The following is a 19,624-nucleotide window of genomic DNA, read 5'->3' on the forward strand; positions in this document are numbered from 1 at the left end:
CCAGGAAATATATTAATATACTCAAAAATGTTATTGTACTCAATATCATTGTATTTATTGTACTCAAGATATAATATTACATTAGATATCAAAACTTTTTTTGAACCAACCGAGAATATTCTGTTATCCAACGTTTTAAATAACAGTGTTTTAAATGTTACGTTAGTTTTTAGGAGACACTGCAATATTATTATTTGTTTGACGTACATCCAGGGAATTCCTCTGTGACTTCACGTTATAACTCCGTTTCCTCACGCAATAGACTATACTCAACAATATTGCTAATACCGCGATGAAAGCTATGGCGATTCCTACTATTTCAGGTACCCTTTGTCTCGCTCGCTCTACCTGTTGAACAGTATGAAAATACTACAAACTATGTTTGCAGACGATTGTACGAATTTTTAAAGGTTGACGAATAATAATTGAGTCAGTAATTTGGAGTAATTACCTGTTCAGCTTCCGGAAGTGCGGTCGTGCTGTTGGTAGAATTACCATTTGGGGGTATTATATTGGGTATAGGTCGAGGTGTTAGGGGAACTAGAAAAAGTAATGGAAATGATATTTGTAGAAAGATCGTTTCTTTAGAATTTGTCAAAAGTTGATAAACCTATTTTTTTTTTTACTTAAAGGATGAAGTCACCTTCGTTTACACGTACAAAATCTTTTGTTGCAAGAAAATTAATTCGATGAAAAATAACTCGTAACGAGCGAAATTTAAACAAGCGTTTTAACAAATACAATCCTTTCAAACGAGATAACAAAATTCAGATTTCTTTCTTAAGAAAAGTAATTTGCGCATAAGGTCGCTTTAACGTCGGGACGGAAGTAATAGATATAAATTTGGTTTAGAATTCAAACTGGAATGCTTTATTTTAACTTCTCTAACAAGATTAAGAAAGAAAAATATAATTCCATAGAGGAAAGTCAAGGTGACTCTGATCTTTTTTTAGAAACAGCACGCTTTAACATCTTTTCCCACTTTAGGTCGTAAACGTTCAGGGACGAATAGTTTCATGCATCATTTTCCATACTGTACACGTGTTCGCGTGTATTTTCTAAAGTATATTGCGGTATAAGTATATAAAGATCGACTTGCTAAAAGATTAAAGAAATGTATCGAAGTAAAAATGTTACTTAAAGAAAAATATGAAGAGATGCTACTTGACTCTGACCTATTAGGCGATTTGGACACTTTAAGTCCGTCGTAGGTGGTGACAAGTCGTGAGGACAAACGCACTTCGACGTATTGTCTGTGAAGCTACGACAAGCTGCTTCCTTTCCACAAATTTGGGGCCGGTCTTTGCATCCCGTGATCACGGCATTCCCGTTGATAGGCAGTATTACTTCCGATTGTTGTGTGGACTCGGTGGTTGCTGATAGTTCTGAAACAATATTTACACGTTATCGCAATTTTGTCAGTTTACAGTAGCAGTACTCAGTGAGTTTACGAGTACATAAAAATAGCTTTATTCCTTGAACGAAATATCTGAGAATGAGTGTACATCGTGAAAAGTTGAGGATTATCGAATGTGTTACCGTGTGTTATGAGACGAAAGAATGTTAATTAACTCTCGTCCAGCTATGATTAGGTCGAGCGATGAACAAAACAAAGAAATGTATTAGAACGCACTTTTGGTTTTCTATGAAACGCTACTGTACTTTGATTCTATTCCAATTCCTATTATAATATATTAAGGCAAAGATTTCCACTTCTAAAATACTTTTGCAACTCTTTAAAGAAATTATATGATATAGCCCAAAATCAGTAGGAGTAGAAGGGTTAAAGCCTGTATGGGATAGAAACGCAACTAATAGCATAACTATGTTTCAACAATTTATGTTTCCCTTAAAACCTATGCAAGATGTTTAAAAAAAGTATTGGTACCAATATGTTGCTCTTTTAATTACTTCGTGTTAATTTCAAATTGATACGAATCTTGTTCCAAAGTGAGTTTGAAGCTGTAAAGCTTCTAAGAAAGAACACGAAGAAAGCCAGGAGTCGGCACACTCGACTCGTATCAAAAGCGCCGAAGTAGTTGGCGGTTTAAGGTAGAGCAGTCGAATTTACAGGAGAACGGTGGTAACGGTTAATAAAGGGCGAGCTGGTAAGAAAAAGGGCTACATATTTGGATTGGGTCCGACTTGGAAGAGACAGTGAAGGCATTCATTTCGTGCTTGAAGCTTGTAACGGGTCAAAGCGTTATCTCTGCGGTCAGCGCTCTCCGACAACGAGTCTCGCTATGTGTACCTATTATCGCCCCGTATTCCTTCCCTTCCTATGCATCTCTACGAGAATTGCCGTATTTACGAGATCGCTCGATTTCTACAAAATGTTCCTACATTTTAATTTTCCAGAAAAATGACGGCTCACTTAGGGTAAATCAGATGTATGAGACGTTGCGTCGAAACAGACCGTAGTGTTCTCCTCGCGGATGGACTTGACCAATTACAGCAATTGATATGTAGTTACTTTATGTCTAGGGACATTTTAGAGCCACTTGCCTACGCACGTTCACTTGAATCGTTTGAGAATTTTTATGTCAAGTATTTTTGAAAATATCGAATTCTATCGAAATTGTTCAAGCTCAATGTAAGTACTTTATTTCTCTGTACGATAACGTCTAAAGATATCTTTTTAAAGACGCCATTTATCGACGTATAGTTATTTTACTTGAAAATATTTTTAATTTCAATGTTTTTACTTAATTTTGTGTAGTTGGTATATAGGCGAGTACGAGGACATTTAGAAGATCATTTTCATGTTGTTTGTAGCCTAGTGGTCATCCGATTTGATTGAAAATTTATTAACAATGTGATTTTAATAATATCGTTAAGTCGTTCAATTTAAGTTCGAAGTTTCCTCGAAAATATTACGACGAACTGTAAATAACTAAGAAAGAAAAATTATTCCCTAAATTTGAATTTCTCTGACACGTATAAAAGATCTATTTGCTTTGTTGCCGTTATATTTTCCTTTACAAATCGTACGATAAATTCTAAAGGAAAAAATACGATGGAAGTTCAACTGCGAGTAATATAGATTAGAAATTAACGCAACTGACAATGAGCGTCCCAGTAAGCTGCAATTCCACGAAATGTAAGAGACGTCTGTTTATCGGACAGACACGCGGAAATGCGTAAGTCGTTTGTAGATATAGAATTTCCAAGTTCGAAATCGAACGATTACTTTTATTTCGACGAACAGAAATATTGTTTAGCCTTTCAACTATATGATATTACCTACATCATTGATGACCTATGCACTTTGTCGTTACTCGTGCTACGTGGAAGCTGTCGATGGGTGAACGAATGACCCGCGATATCGTGCATACTTCGACGCAAAGTTGCGAGGGAATCATCCTTACCACCATTTTTATATCAGGTCCGCCTCCAACTATGTTAAATAATTACTAGTTGTATAAGTATTTTGAAACTGTCTTGCTTCTGTATCGCGTGTCTGAGGTCTCATTTAATTTTTACGTTATTACTCTTTTGATATGTGGAGGAGCGATATTCAAACATAAAAGAATTCAGTTAATTTATAACAATATGAACATAAATTAATACGTGAATATATCTACAAAATTCCTTTGATAAATATTTTCGTTTCTGAAGCTCAATGTTAGTTCTTTAAGTAAAACACGAATGATTAAAAAGTCGACGAAGTCGAAGATCGAGAAAATTGCAAACTTTATAAACCTTTTTATATCTCTTCGCATTCCTTTCCAATTGCGTAAACAATGGGTAGACGATTATTTGTTAGGAACTGCGATTTGTTTTGTGCTACTACAATTTTCACTATGGTTTCGCTGCTTTTGGAAACTGAGGAGCATTCAACGTAGATATACATATCCAGTCATGTTTATTTGCAAATCTGAGGTTTAGGCCAGAGATTACAATAGAGGCATTATGTGTGCGGGTGGTTTATCCCCCGAAACGTTCGCAAACCGAATCGTCTGTCATAAAATGGGTTTGTTCGCGATATACTCAAGGAATCGATGAATGTAGCTCGGTTATCAAGTTTCCTAAAAAATATAAAAGTGAGACAAGTAAATTGGACTCGTTTAACGTGTTGTATAATATAAAATTGATACGATTGTTTTAATATATTAACTAAAATTAAATTATTGAGAATTCGAGAAATTTTATAGGGAAGGAAATATCGTTTGGAATTTTCATACAATTCCAATTTCGTAGAATTTCCTTCTAATGTTTATGAGTTTGTCCATGTGCCACAACGTGTCCACTCAGAAACATTCGTGCAAAATTTAAAAAATATAACGAGATGAGTTACGACAGACTCAGAGGATTAACATGACGATGAGCAAACCGCTTTCCTTTTCGTCGTCCATGTCATCATTCATCAGTATTATCTGTTCGCAATACAATGCCAAGCGAACAATGGGCTCACTACTCGACAAAGTCTCCTTTTATCTAATACGATAGATATTGTTTTGGATCTAGTTGCTACCTGAGATGTTTTCTCTAAATCAGACGCTATTGTTTCCTAAATGGAAAAGAGCATGGAAATTATTCTACTCGCTATGGAAATTTCTATCTTACAATTCCTATGTTACCTTAAGGATGCATTTTACTTTGTTAGAATCTAAGTTGTGTTACGAGTAAATAATATGTAATTTAGTATATTAAGATTAGTATATTAGAGAATATTCAGCGAAATTTTCATTAAGCTATTTAATTTCCAACATTATTCACAGAGTTTAAACTTTCCTTTAACACTTTGACGTCGATATGATGCCGCGCGCGTCGTCTCCCGTAAAATGTTTCGAGGTAAATATGTAAATGGAAATCTGGCGACTCTTGAAAAAATAAAAAACGTCGTTTTTCATCCGCCGTCGGCAACGCTTGAAAAACACTAGACGTCGATTCACGTCTCCCGACGCGAATATATTAATACTAAACACTTGTTCGTGGTAATATAAATATCATGAAATTAATATAAAAAAATTCTATGTTTGTTTAGATTTCGTGCAGCTACTAGAAAAGCTTCTTCATTGTTACTCGAGCATTTGGATGCTGCGCACGTGGTTATCATCTTGGGTTAGCGTTATCGGAAGGTCGAATATGTCGATATTAAAGATAAGTTGAAGGAAGAAGTATAGGGTTAGTTTTTATGTACGCTTTTTCCATTTCTCTGGACCAGTTGACATTTGTTCCAATAAAGATACGACTAACCGGCTTTATCTTCTCGACATTTTGACTCGTACTTGAACCTATCTTGTTTCTAACGTATTTATGGAGTATACGCTTACAGGAATTTCTGCATAGTTCTGTTTTTTTTTTTTTTTTTTTTTATCAAATAGAATTGAATATAAAAATTTTTAACTTCTTAATTCTTAATATAAATTCTTAACTCGTAACTTTCAATAATATGTGCAGATTTAGTGGAATAAATTACATTTACAAAGACAGTTTCCATATTTTAAAATAACGAGGATACGCAAAGTAGAATTGAGTTAAATGAACTCGTGAAAAGTAACCAGAGCAGTGCTTGTTCCTTAGTAATAATTATCTATAGTGCTCAAATTGATGCCTTCGTACATAACTGTAGCACCTAAGTTTACCTTTCAAAGGTATGAACATTAGGTTGGTAGAGAATAAATACATTTACGTTCTATTTAATCGAGATATATCTCTACATTTTTCACGTAAATATACGATTGGTAATTTTGTCAATGTAATGGGTAATAGAGAATTATATTAAAAAGAATATCATATTTAATGTTTAATATTTAAGAATGAAATAGAGAATAACAAGGAAAATATCGTAAGAAAATAAAAGGCTGACAAGCAATGACGTTCCTTTCCCCAAGACTTAGAAAACTATAAAGTATTCAGGAAGAAATGATTGTGTGATGCGATAATAAGTGACGAGAGAAGATAGTTCGAACTAAAAAAGATTACGAAAGTGTTGAATATTGTCATTCGTTCGGTAAATACTTTCTTTATTTACTTTTCCTATTCTGTCCAAATGTTTTGAAACAAATATCGATTAACGGTCATAACGGTTAATCATCCAAGGAATTTCTGGTGTTTTTAATTTATAACGATTTATATTCTCGCTTATCGTGTTTGTAACAATTATCTGAACGTTATATTCCCACATTGGATGAATACGTGTTTCATCTTTACTCGTCTCATTTTTCGTGATCTTTTTAACAAAACGCCACACAACGCGGGCCTGTTTCTCGATTCATCAGATTAATGGCCACGATTCTTGTAACGGCAAGGCATAATTTAAATTTTATTCATTTTAAATGAACCTTCACGAAGTTCAGATCGTGCAGACACTTTTGAAGATTATTATTAGATCGTACCGATTGCAGCTAACCCTTGATAAATCAGAATTTTAGTTGCTTTATAGCTATTGCTTGTAGCAAGCATGGTAGACGCAAGTAACTAATTATTAACAATAAGTAGTTATTTATTAGTCAATTACGTTAATTATTCGAAGAAAATACAAATTACGTTTATAAAGCTAAAATTTTGTCCCTTGTTTCAATCTTCTAATCTTTTGATGACTACTTTTGTATTTAATCACGATAATACAAGAAATTATCTTATTTGCGCAATGTATAGTCTGTTACAGAGTATATTCGTCTTCCTTTTTTTTTTTTTTTTTTGTTCCATTAACGTAGTAAACATGTACGACGGCATTACGTTACATTATTTATAACGATTTTGTAAAATAAACTAAAAAGTGTTTTGTAATATTATTTCGGATTGTATTTCGACAATGATAGGGAATACATTAAATTTTGAAACGTAGATACATCAAAGTTTTATCTAAAAAGTTGCTAAATATCAATTTGACGCGTAATGTGCAATATTATTTATTGGTTTAGAAGAAAAGAGGTAAGACTAGCTCTTGAAGAGATAAAAATACAAATTTATATGATCGTTACGCATAAACGATACAGTAAAATGTAGCAAGTAAATGTGATGAGTTGTTCTATTTTATCTAAGAAATATATTACGTTAAAATAATCGCAAATTTTTCATTGTTAAAACTAATTCTAATGTAATAAAACCTACACGTGCTATGTATATAATTCAATTTTACTATGAACAATTTTAGAATCTGCGTTGATTAAGTACTTTTCGCTATTCAAATTTTAATATTTTTTAGATAACAGTATACGTAAAAATCAGTGACAAATAATAAACTCACCGGCTCGAATTTCCGCAGAGGAAAGGCCTCTTCTTCTTGGCATTCTTCGCCGCTCCATCGCGGGTGCAGGAACCAAAATGGCAGGAAACCACCCCTGCTTTTCAAAAGAAAACTCTCGTTTCGCACTAATAAAACTTCCACTCCTTCGTTAATTACCGTCGGCACTTTAACGTTCGCGTTTTCTCATGATCCATCGTCAAACTCTAAGTTTCTGATCATCAAACCAGCCATTAAAAATTCGACTCAACAAGAGCAAAACAAAGATACACGACGGTAATTTGTTCACATCGTAAAAAGAACAGTCACAAAACCGTACGTAACACAATTTTGCTTTTCAAGCGTTCATCGCACTGATTGGACCGCACGTGTGCTAGAATTTTCATGAGTTCGTTCCTTCAAAAATCAAAGCACGAACAAACAGCTCCTTTGTGTATCTATGTATTCCACTAATTAGGTAACTTGTTTTCAATTTCCAATTTAATTTGATATTTCGAAGCAACCAACCAATTGTAACACAAACGCTCTTTCTTTTTCCAAACGATCGAAGAAACCCACTGTACGATACGATTCTCGTACAAAATTTATCGAAGCTCTAACGTTGCCAGAGAATTGGCAATTAAGTCGTATAGTGGCATGAATAAATTTTGATCGCATGAGTAGCAATTAGAGGAGATCGATAGGAGGGTCCAAGCAAGGGTAAAGAGAGAAACGCGGTCCGAATGGCAAGGATCGAGAGACAAGGATCGAGAGACCAAAGAGTTAAGCCGGAAGAGGAAACCCGTCGCTAGGATAAATCGAGGAGGGTCCTCTATCTTCGACGGATGCTTACTCGAAACTAAAGACCGACTAAAGACCGCCTTCGAGAACTCCCTCGCATTGGCGTACACACAAGGAAACGCGGTCACACATACAAAGGTCGGATCGTCTGTTCGTGGCACCCACATGCATCCCGAAGAGCTACCAAGGATTTACGCGAGGGACGAGCGTGGTTCATCATCAGCGAGGTTCGACCTACGCTATCGGATAGACAGAAGCGACGGTTCCTCGTAATCTCGTCGCTTTTTCAGCCGACTTAAGGGTAGAGCCTCTTGTTGCGCTTTAATCTCTGACACGTGCCAACTTACGACTCCACCTTCGTTTTTAATAGTATTAGGTCGTTCCATAGGTTCGACAGAACAAGGCGGAACTTATGGGACGACTTAATATTTTCGTGGCGGCTTCCGTAGTGCGATGGAATCTACGTTATAGATTCCTGTATTTTGATTGGAACGATGGAAGGAATGGGTGGCTCGTAGGCAGAGCGGTACAAGAAAAAGGTATCATTAATTTGGAGAGATCGTGGGTGTTAGCTTCTGATACAAAAATCTGTATACTTTCAAATTATGTTTGTTGTACGAGTAAGGATTCTGTATATTTATGAAAAATGTGCTTAAGTACATTGTTTTACTGCTAAACCTCTCGATCAAAGGAAACACAATCAAAACGATTCTTATCAACTTTTGTCAAAGCGATACTCTAATAACGATTAATGCGATCTTTTATTTTCAGTAGATTTTGTCACGTTAGTTTGCTAGGCACAGCGATGTCGATTCTCAGCAAATAACCCTAATAATTGTGGCTATAGCTAAACATTTTTCTTATAGGTCAGAATTTTAGTAATCTGCATTCCGAACGAAGGTCAAGCAATTAAAATGAGCAAGCTCTTTTACTTATCTATCACGAACAAAACTCGTTTTACATATTTACTACTTGTACTATGACTTGTAAACTATACTAAGTTATCAATTTATCAAAACTTATTTATTTGGACTCAGAAATAATTTCATCGTGATTTTTAACGAACGATTTAAATTTACGATTTATCATTTACGTTCTAATGGCATTTGTATACAACCATGAAATCGATGAAAGAGTTCAGATTCTTATGAATGATAGCTTACGTGAATATTTAATGTCGTTTGGTAGCGGTTTGCATTACAACGAGATTATCAATCACCATTAATATTAAGGATGTGATCTTCGAATAAGATGAAAAAGAAAAACGAACAGAGAAAACCAACGATCAAGAAAGTAGAGAGTGATTTGCACAGACGTATGCTTGCATATTGCGCCACTAATAATTAACCAAGTGTATATCGCGATCGGTTTGATACACTGGTGTCCAACTGGGCGCCACTTTCCCCACTCTTGGCTTGCTGTTCGTGAATAACTTGACTTTTCAGCTCCTGATCGCGATAAACAAGTCAACCCGAGTCACGACCACACAACTCTTCCATGGATACTTGCGTTTGTGTAATCTCGATTAATCGTCCGTACATAAAAATTAGCTTTTCGTCTTGTTTTATGTCGTTTTGCGTCGAAAGTGTTACGTAAATCGAGGAACAAAACATCACCAACATTTCAATATAAACTTTCCAATCGGAAACTAGAAATTAGTTTTGCAGAAATGTTTCAATTTGAGTAGAAGAAATTGAGATTCCTTGAAATAACAGTAATTTATGCCTGCGGTTCAATTAATTTTCAGCGATAAAAATTACACCTTCGTTAGGTTCGAACGTCATCTTATATTCTATGATATTTTTCTTTATAATTTTGTATCAGTTTTATTATTTTATTTTACTTACCTTTTGAATAAATAATCCTTATTATTTTTCCGTATTTTTTATAAAAAGACGAAAGCCACTGCGACGTATAAGGTTTTCTAGCGATTAAATAAGCTTCCCGAAAATCATATATTCCGTTGTTCCAGAAGCTTATTTAATCGATTATTATAGTTTAGTCAGTCACTACTATCGTTACTAACGCGCAGTAAATGTTAATCGGTTTCTCTTTCTCTTCAAGCAACGTCGACTGTCAGACCTATGAAAAGCTACGAAATCTAATCAATTTAATATCCCAAGGAACAATGATCAACTAGGGAAACAGTCACCAATTAGGAAAAGTTCATCGACATGATTTGCAACGCAGTCATGTGTATGTATATTAGTGCAAATAGAATATAATATGTTAATAATAAAATCATAAATTCTGTGACAATCAATCTTCTTCTATCGTAACGTCGCGTCTACAACCATCGAAAATTGAGGACAACTGTAGATTATTCGTATGTAGAATATTTGACGCACTATCGCAATGTAATTAATTTTATCCTGATACAATTAACATGCATAAATTGCGCTAAGGATTTTGAAGATCAGAATTAAAATTACGACAAATCTTGTAATCTGCAGATAACGTGATCCCACTTTTTAATTATTGTATGTTAATCCTACGATTGTAGGACATTAAATGACATCATATACATAAATAAAAAGAGAATGGCAAATAAGAGCATAACGCTCTATTTACGTTGATTTAATTGGACGTAATATTAACAATAAACAATCTGATGATAAACAAGTCTATAAACAATAACATGTAAATAATGTTTTCCACAAAAATGTACAGTTCCACAAACGTCCTCGATCTATAGTCACCGTGATCTCGTGTTTTGGCATACGCCATATGTGCCTGACAGCATAAATATCATATCCACCCTCGACTAAGGTAAAATACTATTCGCGAATGACAGTAATCTTTCATGGACGGTAAGTGAACGATGATCGAGTCGGTGGCTGTTTAACGTTGATGGCTACCTGATTAAGTTCTTTAACACGTGCCACTTAATGTTCCGAAGGGACGAAAACATGGTCCAGTAGAAAGAGAAATGGGTCGGAACGGAAGAATGGTCGGCAAAGCCGCAATAGGAGGATACGTTAATAGTTTTCGAAGAGGCTCCGTCGGAATGGCGTAAGTGTTGTATATTTACACTGGCGTTACAGGCTCACACCTGGACGCAAGAATAGCGCCGCTTCTTTTTCTCCGAAGTATTTTCTCGCCAGTGCGTCAAGCGGCCCCCTAACAAAGGGGATCGTTCATTTTTCTTTCTCTTTTTCTTCGTTTCTTTCAAGTTTCAGACATTTTTTTTTATTATTACTGCGACTCCTGACGACTGTAATCGTCATACAATTCCTCAGTTCTTGGGTTTTTTCTTTTTTAAGATAAACCTTGATGTCGCTTCGATGATATTTCATTTCGCTTGAAACATTCTTGTCTGTTTGATATTTCAGTTAATTTCTTTATTTATCTACGCAAGGAGACACGAGGAATAATATTCGGATGCGTAAACATGTGTTTTAAGTTAGAAAAACAAACGTTCGTGCGCTTGATGATGGGGCACGATGAATTTTCGCATTAAGAGAGAGGAGGACCCTGTGAGCGAAATCGGATCCGAGGAAGACATCAAGAGGGTAGTTTACACCCGCTTTAACTCGACGATCGTCGATTTTCCTGGGTATGAAGACCGGAACAACGTCGGTATGCATGCAGATGGTGGTCGTAAGAGGGGGTGGTCTAAAATAATAAAGAAGCTGGCACGAAGATGAGGACTGTTTGTGTTTCCACAGACGATGGCCGATTCTTAAATGACGAGATGCAACTGGAAAAACGTATATTCGAAAGACAATACTTCGAATAAACGCATAGTTATCGATAGTTTCCTGTTGGTAATCGTTTTTCGTTCTAGAAAGAAAGAGAATAATAAATGTTGTTTTCTTTTGTTTCTTTCGGCGAACAACGTAAGATATTTTTCACTTCTTAGCTCTGTTTCTTTATCGTTTAAGATCAATAATTTTCATTAGAAAATTTTTAACCGATATAATAATTAAACGAACAGCACTGATCAGTTAAAAGTGGTACGCTTTATTATAAAGGAATATTTAAATAGCGTTACTGCTTTGCCTTGTAACACATTAATCTATAATTCTATTTTGTTCCCTTTTACTTGATCAACCTGATAAATAAATCGTGTTACGTGCATAATATGCATAATATAGATCTAAAGTGGACATGCGACTCAAAAAACGCTCGATTTGATCTTGTTGTTCAGCTTATTTGCTATTAGTAATAATATATCTGCAGAAGTATACGGTGCCAGGCTTAGTTTAAAATGAAATACAAGTACAATCCTTCATGGAAGGAATTACATTCCAGTTTGAAATTCCGATCAAGAGAATATCTTTTGGAAAACACGTTGCATGGTGTTCCATATTTTGTGGATTCCACACGACCTAAATGGGAAAGGTAATTTTATAATTCAGCAATTATTTGCAATTAATTGTATAAAATAAATAACTTATTTAACGGTTTAAAAGTATCTCTCTCTCTCTCTCTCTATCTTTATTATATTATTATCTAATTTTTAATTGACTTATTCGTAGATTAACATGGTTTCTCTTGACATTTGCATCGCTATTAGCGATCATAGCTATAATCATAATCATCTTAGGTAAATTTCAAACAGAGCCAACTATAACCGGATTAGATATAATGACAGAAAATATTAATATTGAATTTCCTCAAATCTTTGTTTGCTTCGACTGGTTTCATTTGAATCATTCGGATATACCTGAGGTAAACGTAGCTGTTATTCTCATAAAATTACTCATTTTCTCATAACTTTATTTTCATAAGATTACGTTTTGTATATAGGATGAAATATATATATACGAAAAATTGTACGATTGGATTTTTGGAAAACGTCTCGATGTAAAATCGTTCCCTCTTACTTACAAAAACAAAAACAATTTTCGTAAAACTTTTGAAGCAATGGGACCTGATTGCGATCTTTTAATTAGTGACTGCGTATACAAGTAAATATAATTTTTTAATCTCAGTTACAAACAGAAAATTGAAACAATATTTTATATGACTCATTATAAAACTTAGGGGAATAAATATATCATGTAACGCGCTATTTATAAAAGTACATACGGCTGTGGGTATTTGCTGTAAATCTAAATATTTAGAGCCACTTAAAATTCTTGATCATTTAAGGAGTTTTGAATTTAGGATGTTCAGTTCAAGTTTTCCTTTAAGGTAAATATGTATCTATTTTTTACAAATAAAGTCTTTCTTTAAATAATTCTTTTACCATAAAAGACATATAATCGGTAATACTTCTATTACAAGGTTTTGAATATATCATTGAATTAAGATCTTAATTTGCAGAGTTTACTATACGCAACAAAATGTTACGAGTCCAAGTCCAGGTGAAAGAGCCCTAGTAAAAGCACATTTCCCTATAGATATTGAATTTATTGTTCATATAACGTATACAACTCCCGATATTCGTTATTTGTCTCTTCGACAACGTAAATGTTATACTAAGCAAGATATAAATTTTGTCAATTTTAATGATTGTGAAATGAAATGTTTGATCGATAAGATATTTAAATATTGTAAGTGTTTACCATGGTTTCTATCTTTCGATGGTAAAACAGAATGCCCACTTTCAAAGTATTCCTGTTTCAATGACGTTAACATCGATATAACTCGATGTAGCTGTTGGCTATCTTGCGACCATGCGTCATATAGCGTAACGCAAATACAAAATTCTCCTAAAAATACGAATCGAATTATGTTGAGAAAATGGCCGACAGCTCTCTACAAGAGAGAAGTACGATTTGGTTATTTAGATTTACTTGTATCGTTTGGTGGTATTGCAGGTCTCTTTCTAGGATATTCTTTATTTGTATCTATCGAAATTGGATATTATTTTACTCTTAGAACTTACTGTGGAGCTGTAATTCAATCATCTCGGGAACAGTACAATATCATGACTGTTCATGTTGTGGAAAAAATTCCACAAAAAACAGATACTAATCAAAAATATTATTTGTATATCGATTAACTCCTTTTATAAGGTTTGCATTGTTTTGTTTAACGATATAAATTATAATTTATTATCACAGACGAGGTACAAGTCAACGATTTGACCCTTGTTGAATACTGTTATCATTCCCGCGCTGTTAATCCTTTTAAAGTCGCAAGATCCTTATCGCAATTCCGTATTTATTCAATGCTTTCGCGCAGACGCACTACGATCCGCATCGGTAATTAGAAGCGCGCGTAAATAATACAGTCTTTCAAATTCTTACTTGTATCGTAAATATAGCGGAGTTGGTAAGAGCTATATTACTAAATGCCTAACGGGATGGCACAGAGAAAGGCTGGCACCGTTCTTTATCGTTCATCGTTGCGCGTTGCGATGTTTTGTTGGTACATGTGATATTTTCGGCACGCCTCCGGCTGATACGAGTGTTTATCTTCATAATTGTGTTGAATCTATACGGAATTCTTACCAACTCTTTTCAGCTTCGCATTGTTCACAGGTATATTTTTACCTAATTGTTACTTCTTTTGTCGAGAGAATATATTAAATTATTAGACAATGAAGTGATAGGAATTCTCAAAATACACAGTTTTTTAACTAGATCACACAGCATACTTTGGAAATAATTAATAATATATTGAGCTAAACAAGGAATCAACGAAGTGCTGAGTGACATTTAAGTAATACGTTAAGTAATACATTTCACATCAATTTTGTCTATCTTCTGTTTCGATAACCGAATACTCATATATTTATATCGATAAATATTATCAGAAAGTATTTACTTAGGGTGATAACAGCGTGCATACGGATTCATTCTTATATTAGCTTCTTATTGCTCATAGTAAGTACATTACTAAGTACGTAATTTTAATTTATTATATTTTTAAAATTATCAAATACCTTTGCTTAATATTTCATATATATTATTTTTATTATCTCTATGCTATCATTTTAAAAAAGATTATCAAAATTAAAGTCGAACAATTGAAATCCTTCCGTTCTTAATCAATAATAATCATGTGGCAAGAATAATGATGGACGGGTGGTGAAAGCATTCAATTTCTTTCTTTCCCTCTCTTTGCATTTGTGGATTCTGCAATATACGAGATGCAGTTTTAATGCGCATTTCCCTTAAATAACCTGCACAGTGGCAGCTTTAGCTTGGAATCAAAGTCATTTCTATCTACAGTTTTGTGAGAGGAATATGTCAATACCCGACAACGTGTTTTCGCTGTTGCAACGTTTCGGTGTGATAAAATAGGAGATAATTTTGAAACAAGGCAAATGAATGAGCAGAAAAAGGAAAAACAAACTTTAAGAAACATCAAGTTTTTAAATGTTTTTAATGTGCTCATTTTATGCTTGTCACTACTATAATATTAGTGGAAGTAACAGGAAAAAAAGCTTATTGAAAAAATCTCAATACATTACATAATTACTTATACATTAAATCTCAAAGTTTCTCTCTAATTCGACGGTTCCTTTTAAGAAAAAATCGATTGGGTTTACGTTTACGCTGCGAACATAATAAGTATTGTCATTATATAGAAAGTCACTTATCCAGTTGCTGGATTGTCGATTTTCACGTACGTTTATGCTAACAGAAACTTGCCAGTTAATTTTTTAAAAGAAACTTTTCAGCCATAATGTAGTAATATATAATAATTGTAATGTACCTTATAACAAGAAAAAAGGACTTGAATTTTAATTTGTAAATTTAGTAAGGATTAGATTTAGTAAGGAACTATATACAATGTTCTGCACAAAGGAAATAGTTTAATAGGCGCTACATAATAATGACGCCTATTAATTTAATTCAAAATTAACAAATTTAAAATTATATGTAGAAAGTTTTGTTTAACTGGCATGTTTCTTTTTGAATTGATTTTTCTTTTTCTTTTATTTGACTTTTTATTATTTAAGTTGATGTCTAATTCTAATGCTAATTATTAATATCTATAATAAATTTTTGTGACTGTACATAAACAAATGTTTTTATTTATTAATCACAGTATTGATTACAGTATTTTTGAAAACTACATTAAATTTTAAAGAAATTTATTACCCTGAAATATTTCCAAAAGTTAGAATATTCATATGTAGAATATAAGATAAAAATATACATTTTGTTTTCCAGATATGATATACTAAATAAAGATGAGGATTATGTCATGTTATCTTCGTCGTTTCACAATAACAGCTCTATTTGTCTTACTGCTGTTTTGTGTTGTACAAGTTTTTCGTTCAGAACTGGGATTTAGTGACAATGATTTGTCAAATCTCGATAAACTGTAAGCAATCATTTAATTCCTTAAAATATAAGAATATATCATCTTTAATTGTAATTTGTGTTATTCCAGAATACACATATCTCAGTTAATTAAGGAATCTGAACAATCTTATGTTGGGTACATATAATATATATAATTTTATTAGAATAATTTTATTTTAAATATAAAAATGCAAAGAGATCTATATGTTTTCAGGGAAGGAGTTGTGGCTTGCAAATTACCTCAATTAAATGTTTCTAATCCAGAAATTACCAAATTTATTCACGATGTTCCACCTTTGCAATGTACACCAGAAAATTGGGTTATTCTCCATGGTTCAAGATTAATTATTAGCAGCAGAGCAAAGAAAAGACATGGATCCATAATTTGCTCTTTCAGTGGTTAGTTTTATGAAATCGAATGACATATGTTCATATTAAACATACTAGACATAGTTATTTCATTTGTTCACAGAAATTCTTAGGGATGATGATTACAATGTATTGTTCCAACCTGCTGTTGAATCTGAAGATTCCTATGTTCTCAAACATAGTGATTTTGTTGATATTAAGTGTGAATCAAAAGATGGAAATAAGTAAGAAGAACATATTAAGAAAAATAGTCAATTGACAAATTAGTTAAATTTATACTTTACACAATCTTTTAGATGGCACAGTATTATGGCTGGAGTGAAGGATGATCCTGAAGTAAATAAGAAAAGTAAATGGGAATATGTTGCAAACAAGGCCCTTAAACTAAATGTACTTATGTTTGGTTTTGATTCTTTATCCAGAAATACATTTATACGCAAATTACCAAAAACATATCGTTATTTAAAAGAATACTTAGGAGCTTTAATACTAGAAGGATACAATATAGTAGGTGATGGAACACCACAAGCTCTTATTCCTATACTTACTGGAAAGATTGAACTTGAACTTCCAGATACTAGAAAACGCATGGGACTAAAGGCAAACTATGTTGATGTATATCCAATGATATGGAATCAGTACAAAGAAAATGGTTATATAACAGGATTCATGGAGGATGTCCATCATATTGGAACTTTCACATATCGTCTAAAAGGTTTTAAGAAACAACCAACTGATCATTATATGAGAACATTCTATTTAGCTGCTGCACCATATTTTAGATACTACAACAAATATTGCATTGGAAGTATACCTAGACATATGGTATGTTTGAATTCTCATTAATATTTATTATATTACAATTACTGAACTATACATCATTAGTATTCTTTTAGGTAATGCTGAATTATATTAAAGAAATTTTTGATGTTTACAAACATCAACCAAAATTTCTATTTGGTTTTCATGGAGAACTTTCACATGATTCTTATAATGACATAGGTGTAGTAGATGAAGATTTACATAATTGGTTAAAGAACTTAAATGAATTTGGTCATTTAAATAATACAGTATTGATAATGATGAGTGATCATGGACATAGGTTTGAGTGATATGAAAAATTTAATTGTTGTATAGGATCGTACATCTAAAAAAAACTAATGTTGTAAATTTCATTTTAAAGGTTTGCAGAAATTCGTAATACTCTGCAAGGTAAACAAGAGGAAAGATTACCATTTTTTTCATTTGCTTTTCCTCCTTGGTTTAAAAGAGTTTATCCAGAAGCTTATGCCAATTTTTTACATAATACACATTATTTAACGACACCGTTTGACGTTCACAAAACATTAGAAAGCATATTGAATTTTGAAATACCAAAAATTGGAGATCGTCAGCAAAGAGCCATTAGTTTATTTGATAAGGTGGGTATTATATGAACTCTATTATGTGATCTCATATTTTTTGATCAGAATCTATACTTACTGAAAGTAATATCTTAAATCATAAGTAATACCTTAAAGTAATTTTAAGTTTAAAAATTTTCCCGTTCAAAAGCTATTATATGTAAAAGGTTGCAAAATTCTGTATGGCTTTTTTCGTCTTATTCCTGTTAGATATACAGAACGTTCTTCTTTGTTGATATATACTATGACGACGTAACTAGATACTATCTCGTGAAAGTAGAAAAGTTGTAGATAGATTAAATAGATAGAGTAAATTAGTATTGGTAAGACTGTACAAGGTGCTAAAAGATCTCAGTAAACATGGGCCGAAAAAGTATTATCTTTAGAGTTATGAGATGTTTAGTGTACAAAAACGAATCGAAAACTGCTGCCAAGAGATAAAAGAAATACCGAAAATATTTCAACATATACGTGCTTTTGTGCGTGGTTAAAGTAAACTATATAGTACATTAAGAGAACCAAACTTTAAAAACGCATAACTTTTGAATCAATGGATTCCTAAACTCAAAATCATTACATTTTACCCCTATTCATCAGGTATTATGAGTAAAGAAAGTTCAAAAAGGAATAGCTCCCAGAGAAAAAAATTTGCACTAGGTATTTGATAAATTAACCTAATACTTTATATTTATTCATTTTTTTTTTAAATTATACTATTATATATCTTTACATTATACCAAATTGAGAAAGAAAAACAAAACAGAATTGTCACTGCTTTAATTTCCTAATTTAATGTTTTTTAAATAATTATATAAACTTACAATAAATGTTACAAATTGATAAATAATCATATTGTATAACGATGCAGATACCATTAGAGAGAACGTGTGCAGATGCATTTATAGAACCACATTGGTGTGCATGCCTGAGTTGGCAAGAAATTTCGATTGATGATGATAATGTGATTGCTGCAGCCAAGTATTTTGTCCAATTTCTTAATGTTTATACAAAAAATCATCGTAATATATGTGAAGAGTTGAAATTAAAAGAGATATTGTGGGCTGCTAAACTTATACCTAATAAAGGTATTGTAAACAATTTATAATTCTTACTTATGTTGATCTGCTATTGTTAAAGTGTAAAATTGTAGATTTACTGAAATTCTACAAATCGGGAGATCAAGATGGTTTCATGGGAGATTTTAGTGCAAAAACAAAATTAACTACTGAAACTTATCAGTTGAAAGTAAAAACAGAACCAGGATTTGGTTTATTTGAAGTCAGTATTAATTATGATATAAAGAAAAACACTTTTTCAACCAAAGTAAGTTTGCAATTAAATTATATTAATCAATATAGCTATTAAAAAATAAAAATATACAAATAAAAATATATTGAGATTTGTATTTTAGATTTCAGATGTTAGTAGGATCAATATGTATGGATCTCAGGCAAGATGTGTAGAAAATTCATTATTTCATTTACGAAAATACTGTTATTGTAAGGATTAAACAGTTAGTGTTTGAAGAAAGTTACACATGTATTTAAAAATGGAGTGGAGAAAACATCACAACAAAGTCTACAAATCATAAAGGTGCTGTGATTAGAGTTATATTAAACTCAAGCATAATGTAGAAAAAATAATATAAACTACCATTTATATGATTTCAA

At 32.7% G+C, this 19,624-nt stretch overlaps 3 protein-coding genes and 1 long non-coding RNA gene across 9 annotated transcripts in view; 3 read left to right on the forward strand and 1 right to left on the reverse strand.

Annotated features, from left to right (window-relative positions):
* The window catches only part of LOC139987558 (tyrosine-protein kinase transmembrane receptor Ror), a 36,361-nt gene extending 27,253 nt beyond the window's left edge, over positions 1 to 9,108 (reverse strand). For 2 of the 4 annotated variants that reach the window (XM_072003940.1, XM_072003939.1), the window contains exons 1-4: positions 7,196 to 9,108; positions 1,176 to 1,385; positions 452 to 540; positions 208 to 369 (exon numbers count right to left, since the gene is read on the reverse strand). In XM_072003940.1, the coding sequence (XP_071860041.1) occupies positions 208 to 369; positions 452 to 540; positions 1,176 to 1,385; positions 7,196 to 7,253 (519 nt within the window). In that variant the 5' untranslated portion in view covers positions 7,254 to 9,108. The remainder of the gene's footprint in view (positions 1 to 207; positions 370 to 451; positions 541 to 1,175; positions 1,386 to 7,195) is intronic. The other 2 variants (XM_072003941.1, XM_072003942.1) reach the window with 2 other exon arrangements.
* LOC139987567 (uncharacterized) lies at positions 2,136 to 5,570 on the forward strand. Its single transcript, XR_011799877.1, has 3 exons — positions 2,136 to 2,593; positions 2,720 to 3,385; positions 4,988 to 5,570. It is a non-coding gene; the product is annotated as an uncharacterized lncRNA (long non-coding RNA).
* Positions 9,109 to 10,995: 1,887 nt separating the features above from the next.
* On the forward strand, positions 10,996 to 14,067 carry LOC139987378 (sodium channel protein Nach). The gene is made up of 5 exons (XM_072003552.1): positions 10,996 to 12,316; positions 12,454 to 12,646; positions 12,725 to 12,885; positions 12,962 to 13,111; positions 13,244 to 14,067. Exons 1-5 carry the CDS (start codon positions 12,183 to 12,185, stop codon positions 13,923 to 13,925), a joined length of 1,320 nt encoding a protein of 439 aa, XP_071859653.1. The 5' UTR covers positions 10,996 to 12,182; the 3' UTR covers positions 13,926 to 14,067.
* A 187-nt stretch (positions 14,068 to 14,254) lies between these two features.
* On the forward strand, positions 14,255 to 19,619 carry LOC139987555 (uncharacterized). Of its 3 annotated transcripts, none has more exons than XM_072003931.1 (11): positions 14,255 to 14,406; positions 16,048 to 16,201; positions 16,271 to 16,318; positions 16,397 to 16,581; positions 16,655 to 16,775; positions 16,848 to 17,376; positions 17,448 to 17,653; positions 17,735 to 17,972; positions 18,823 to 19,039; positions 19,105 to 19,277; positions 19,366 to 19,619. In XM_072003931.1, the coding sequence occupies exons 2-11, from the start codon at positions 16,068 to 16,070 to the stop codon at positions 19,462 to 19,464; spliced, it is 1,950 nt and encodes a 649-aa protein (XP_071860032.1). In that variant the 5' UTR covers positions 14,255 to 14,406; positions 16,048 to 16,067; the 3' UTR covers positions 19,465 to 19,619. The 3 variants fall into 3 exon arrangements, with proteins under 3 accessions (XP_071860032.1, XP_071860031.1, XP_071860033.1); XM_072003930.1 differs by lacking the exon at positions 14,255 to 14,406 and adding an exon at positions 14,765 to 15,496; XM_072003932.1 differs by lacking the exon at positions 14,255 to 14,406 and adding an exon at positions 14,765 to 15,434.
* The last annotated feature ends 5 nt before the right edge of the window (positions 19,620 to 19,624 follow it).

The sequence above is a fragment of the Bombus fervidus genome, chromosome 5, assembly GCF_041682495.2.
Source record: "Bombus fervidus isolate BK054 chromosome 5, iyBomFerv1, whole genome shotgun sequence".
Classification (NCBI taxonomy): Eukaryota; Metazoa; Arthropoda; class Insecta; order Hymenoptera; family Apidae; genus Bombus; species Bombus fervidus.

Excerpts from the sequence above, each read along its gene's own strand:
- LOC139987378 (XM_072003552.1), top strand. The coding sequence starts at position 12,183 with ATGAAATACAAGTACAATCCTTCATGGAAGGAATTACATTCCAGTTTG. Across the intron at positions 12,317-12,453 it reads ACACGACCTAAATGGGAAAG|ATTAACATGGTTTCTCTTGA; the intron begins GTAATTTTATAA and ends ACTTATTCGTAG. Across the intron at positions 12,647-12,724 it reads ATCATTCGGATATACCTGAG|GATGAAATATATATATACGA; the intron begins GTAAACGTAGCT and ends TTTTGTATATAG.
- LOC139987555 (XM_072003931.1), top strand. The coding sequence starts at position 16,068 with ATGAGGATTATGTCATGTTATCTTCGTCGTTTCACAATAACAGCTCTA. Across the intron at positions 16,776-16,847 it reads GAATCAAAAGATGGAAATAA|ATGGCACAGTATTATGGCTG; the intron begins GTAAGAAGAACA and ends ACAATCTTTTAG. Across the intron at positions 17,654-17,734 it reads ATGAGTGATCATGGACATAG|GTTTGCAGAAATTCGTAATA; the intron begins GTTTGAGTGATA and ends TTCATTTTAAAG.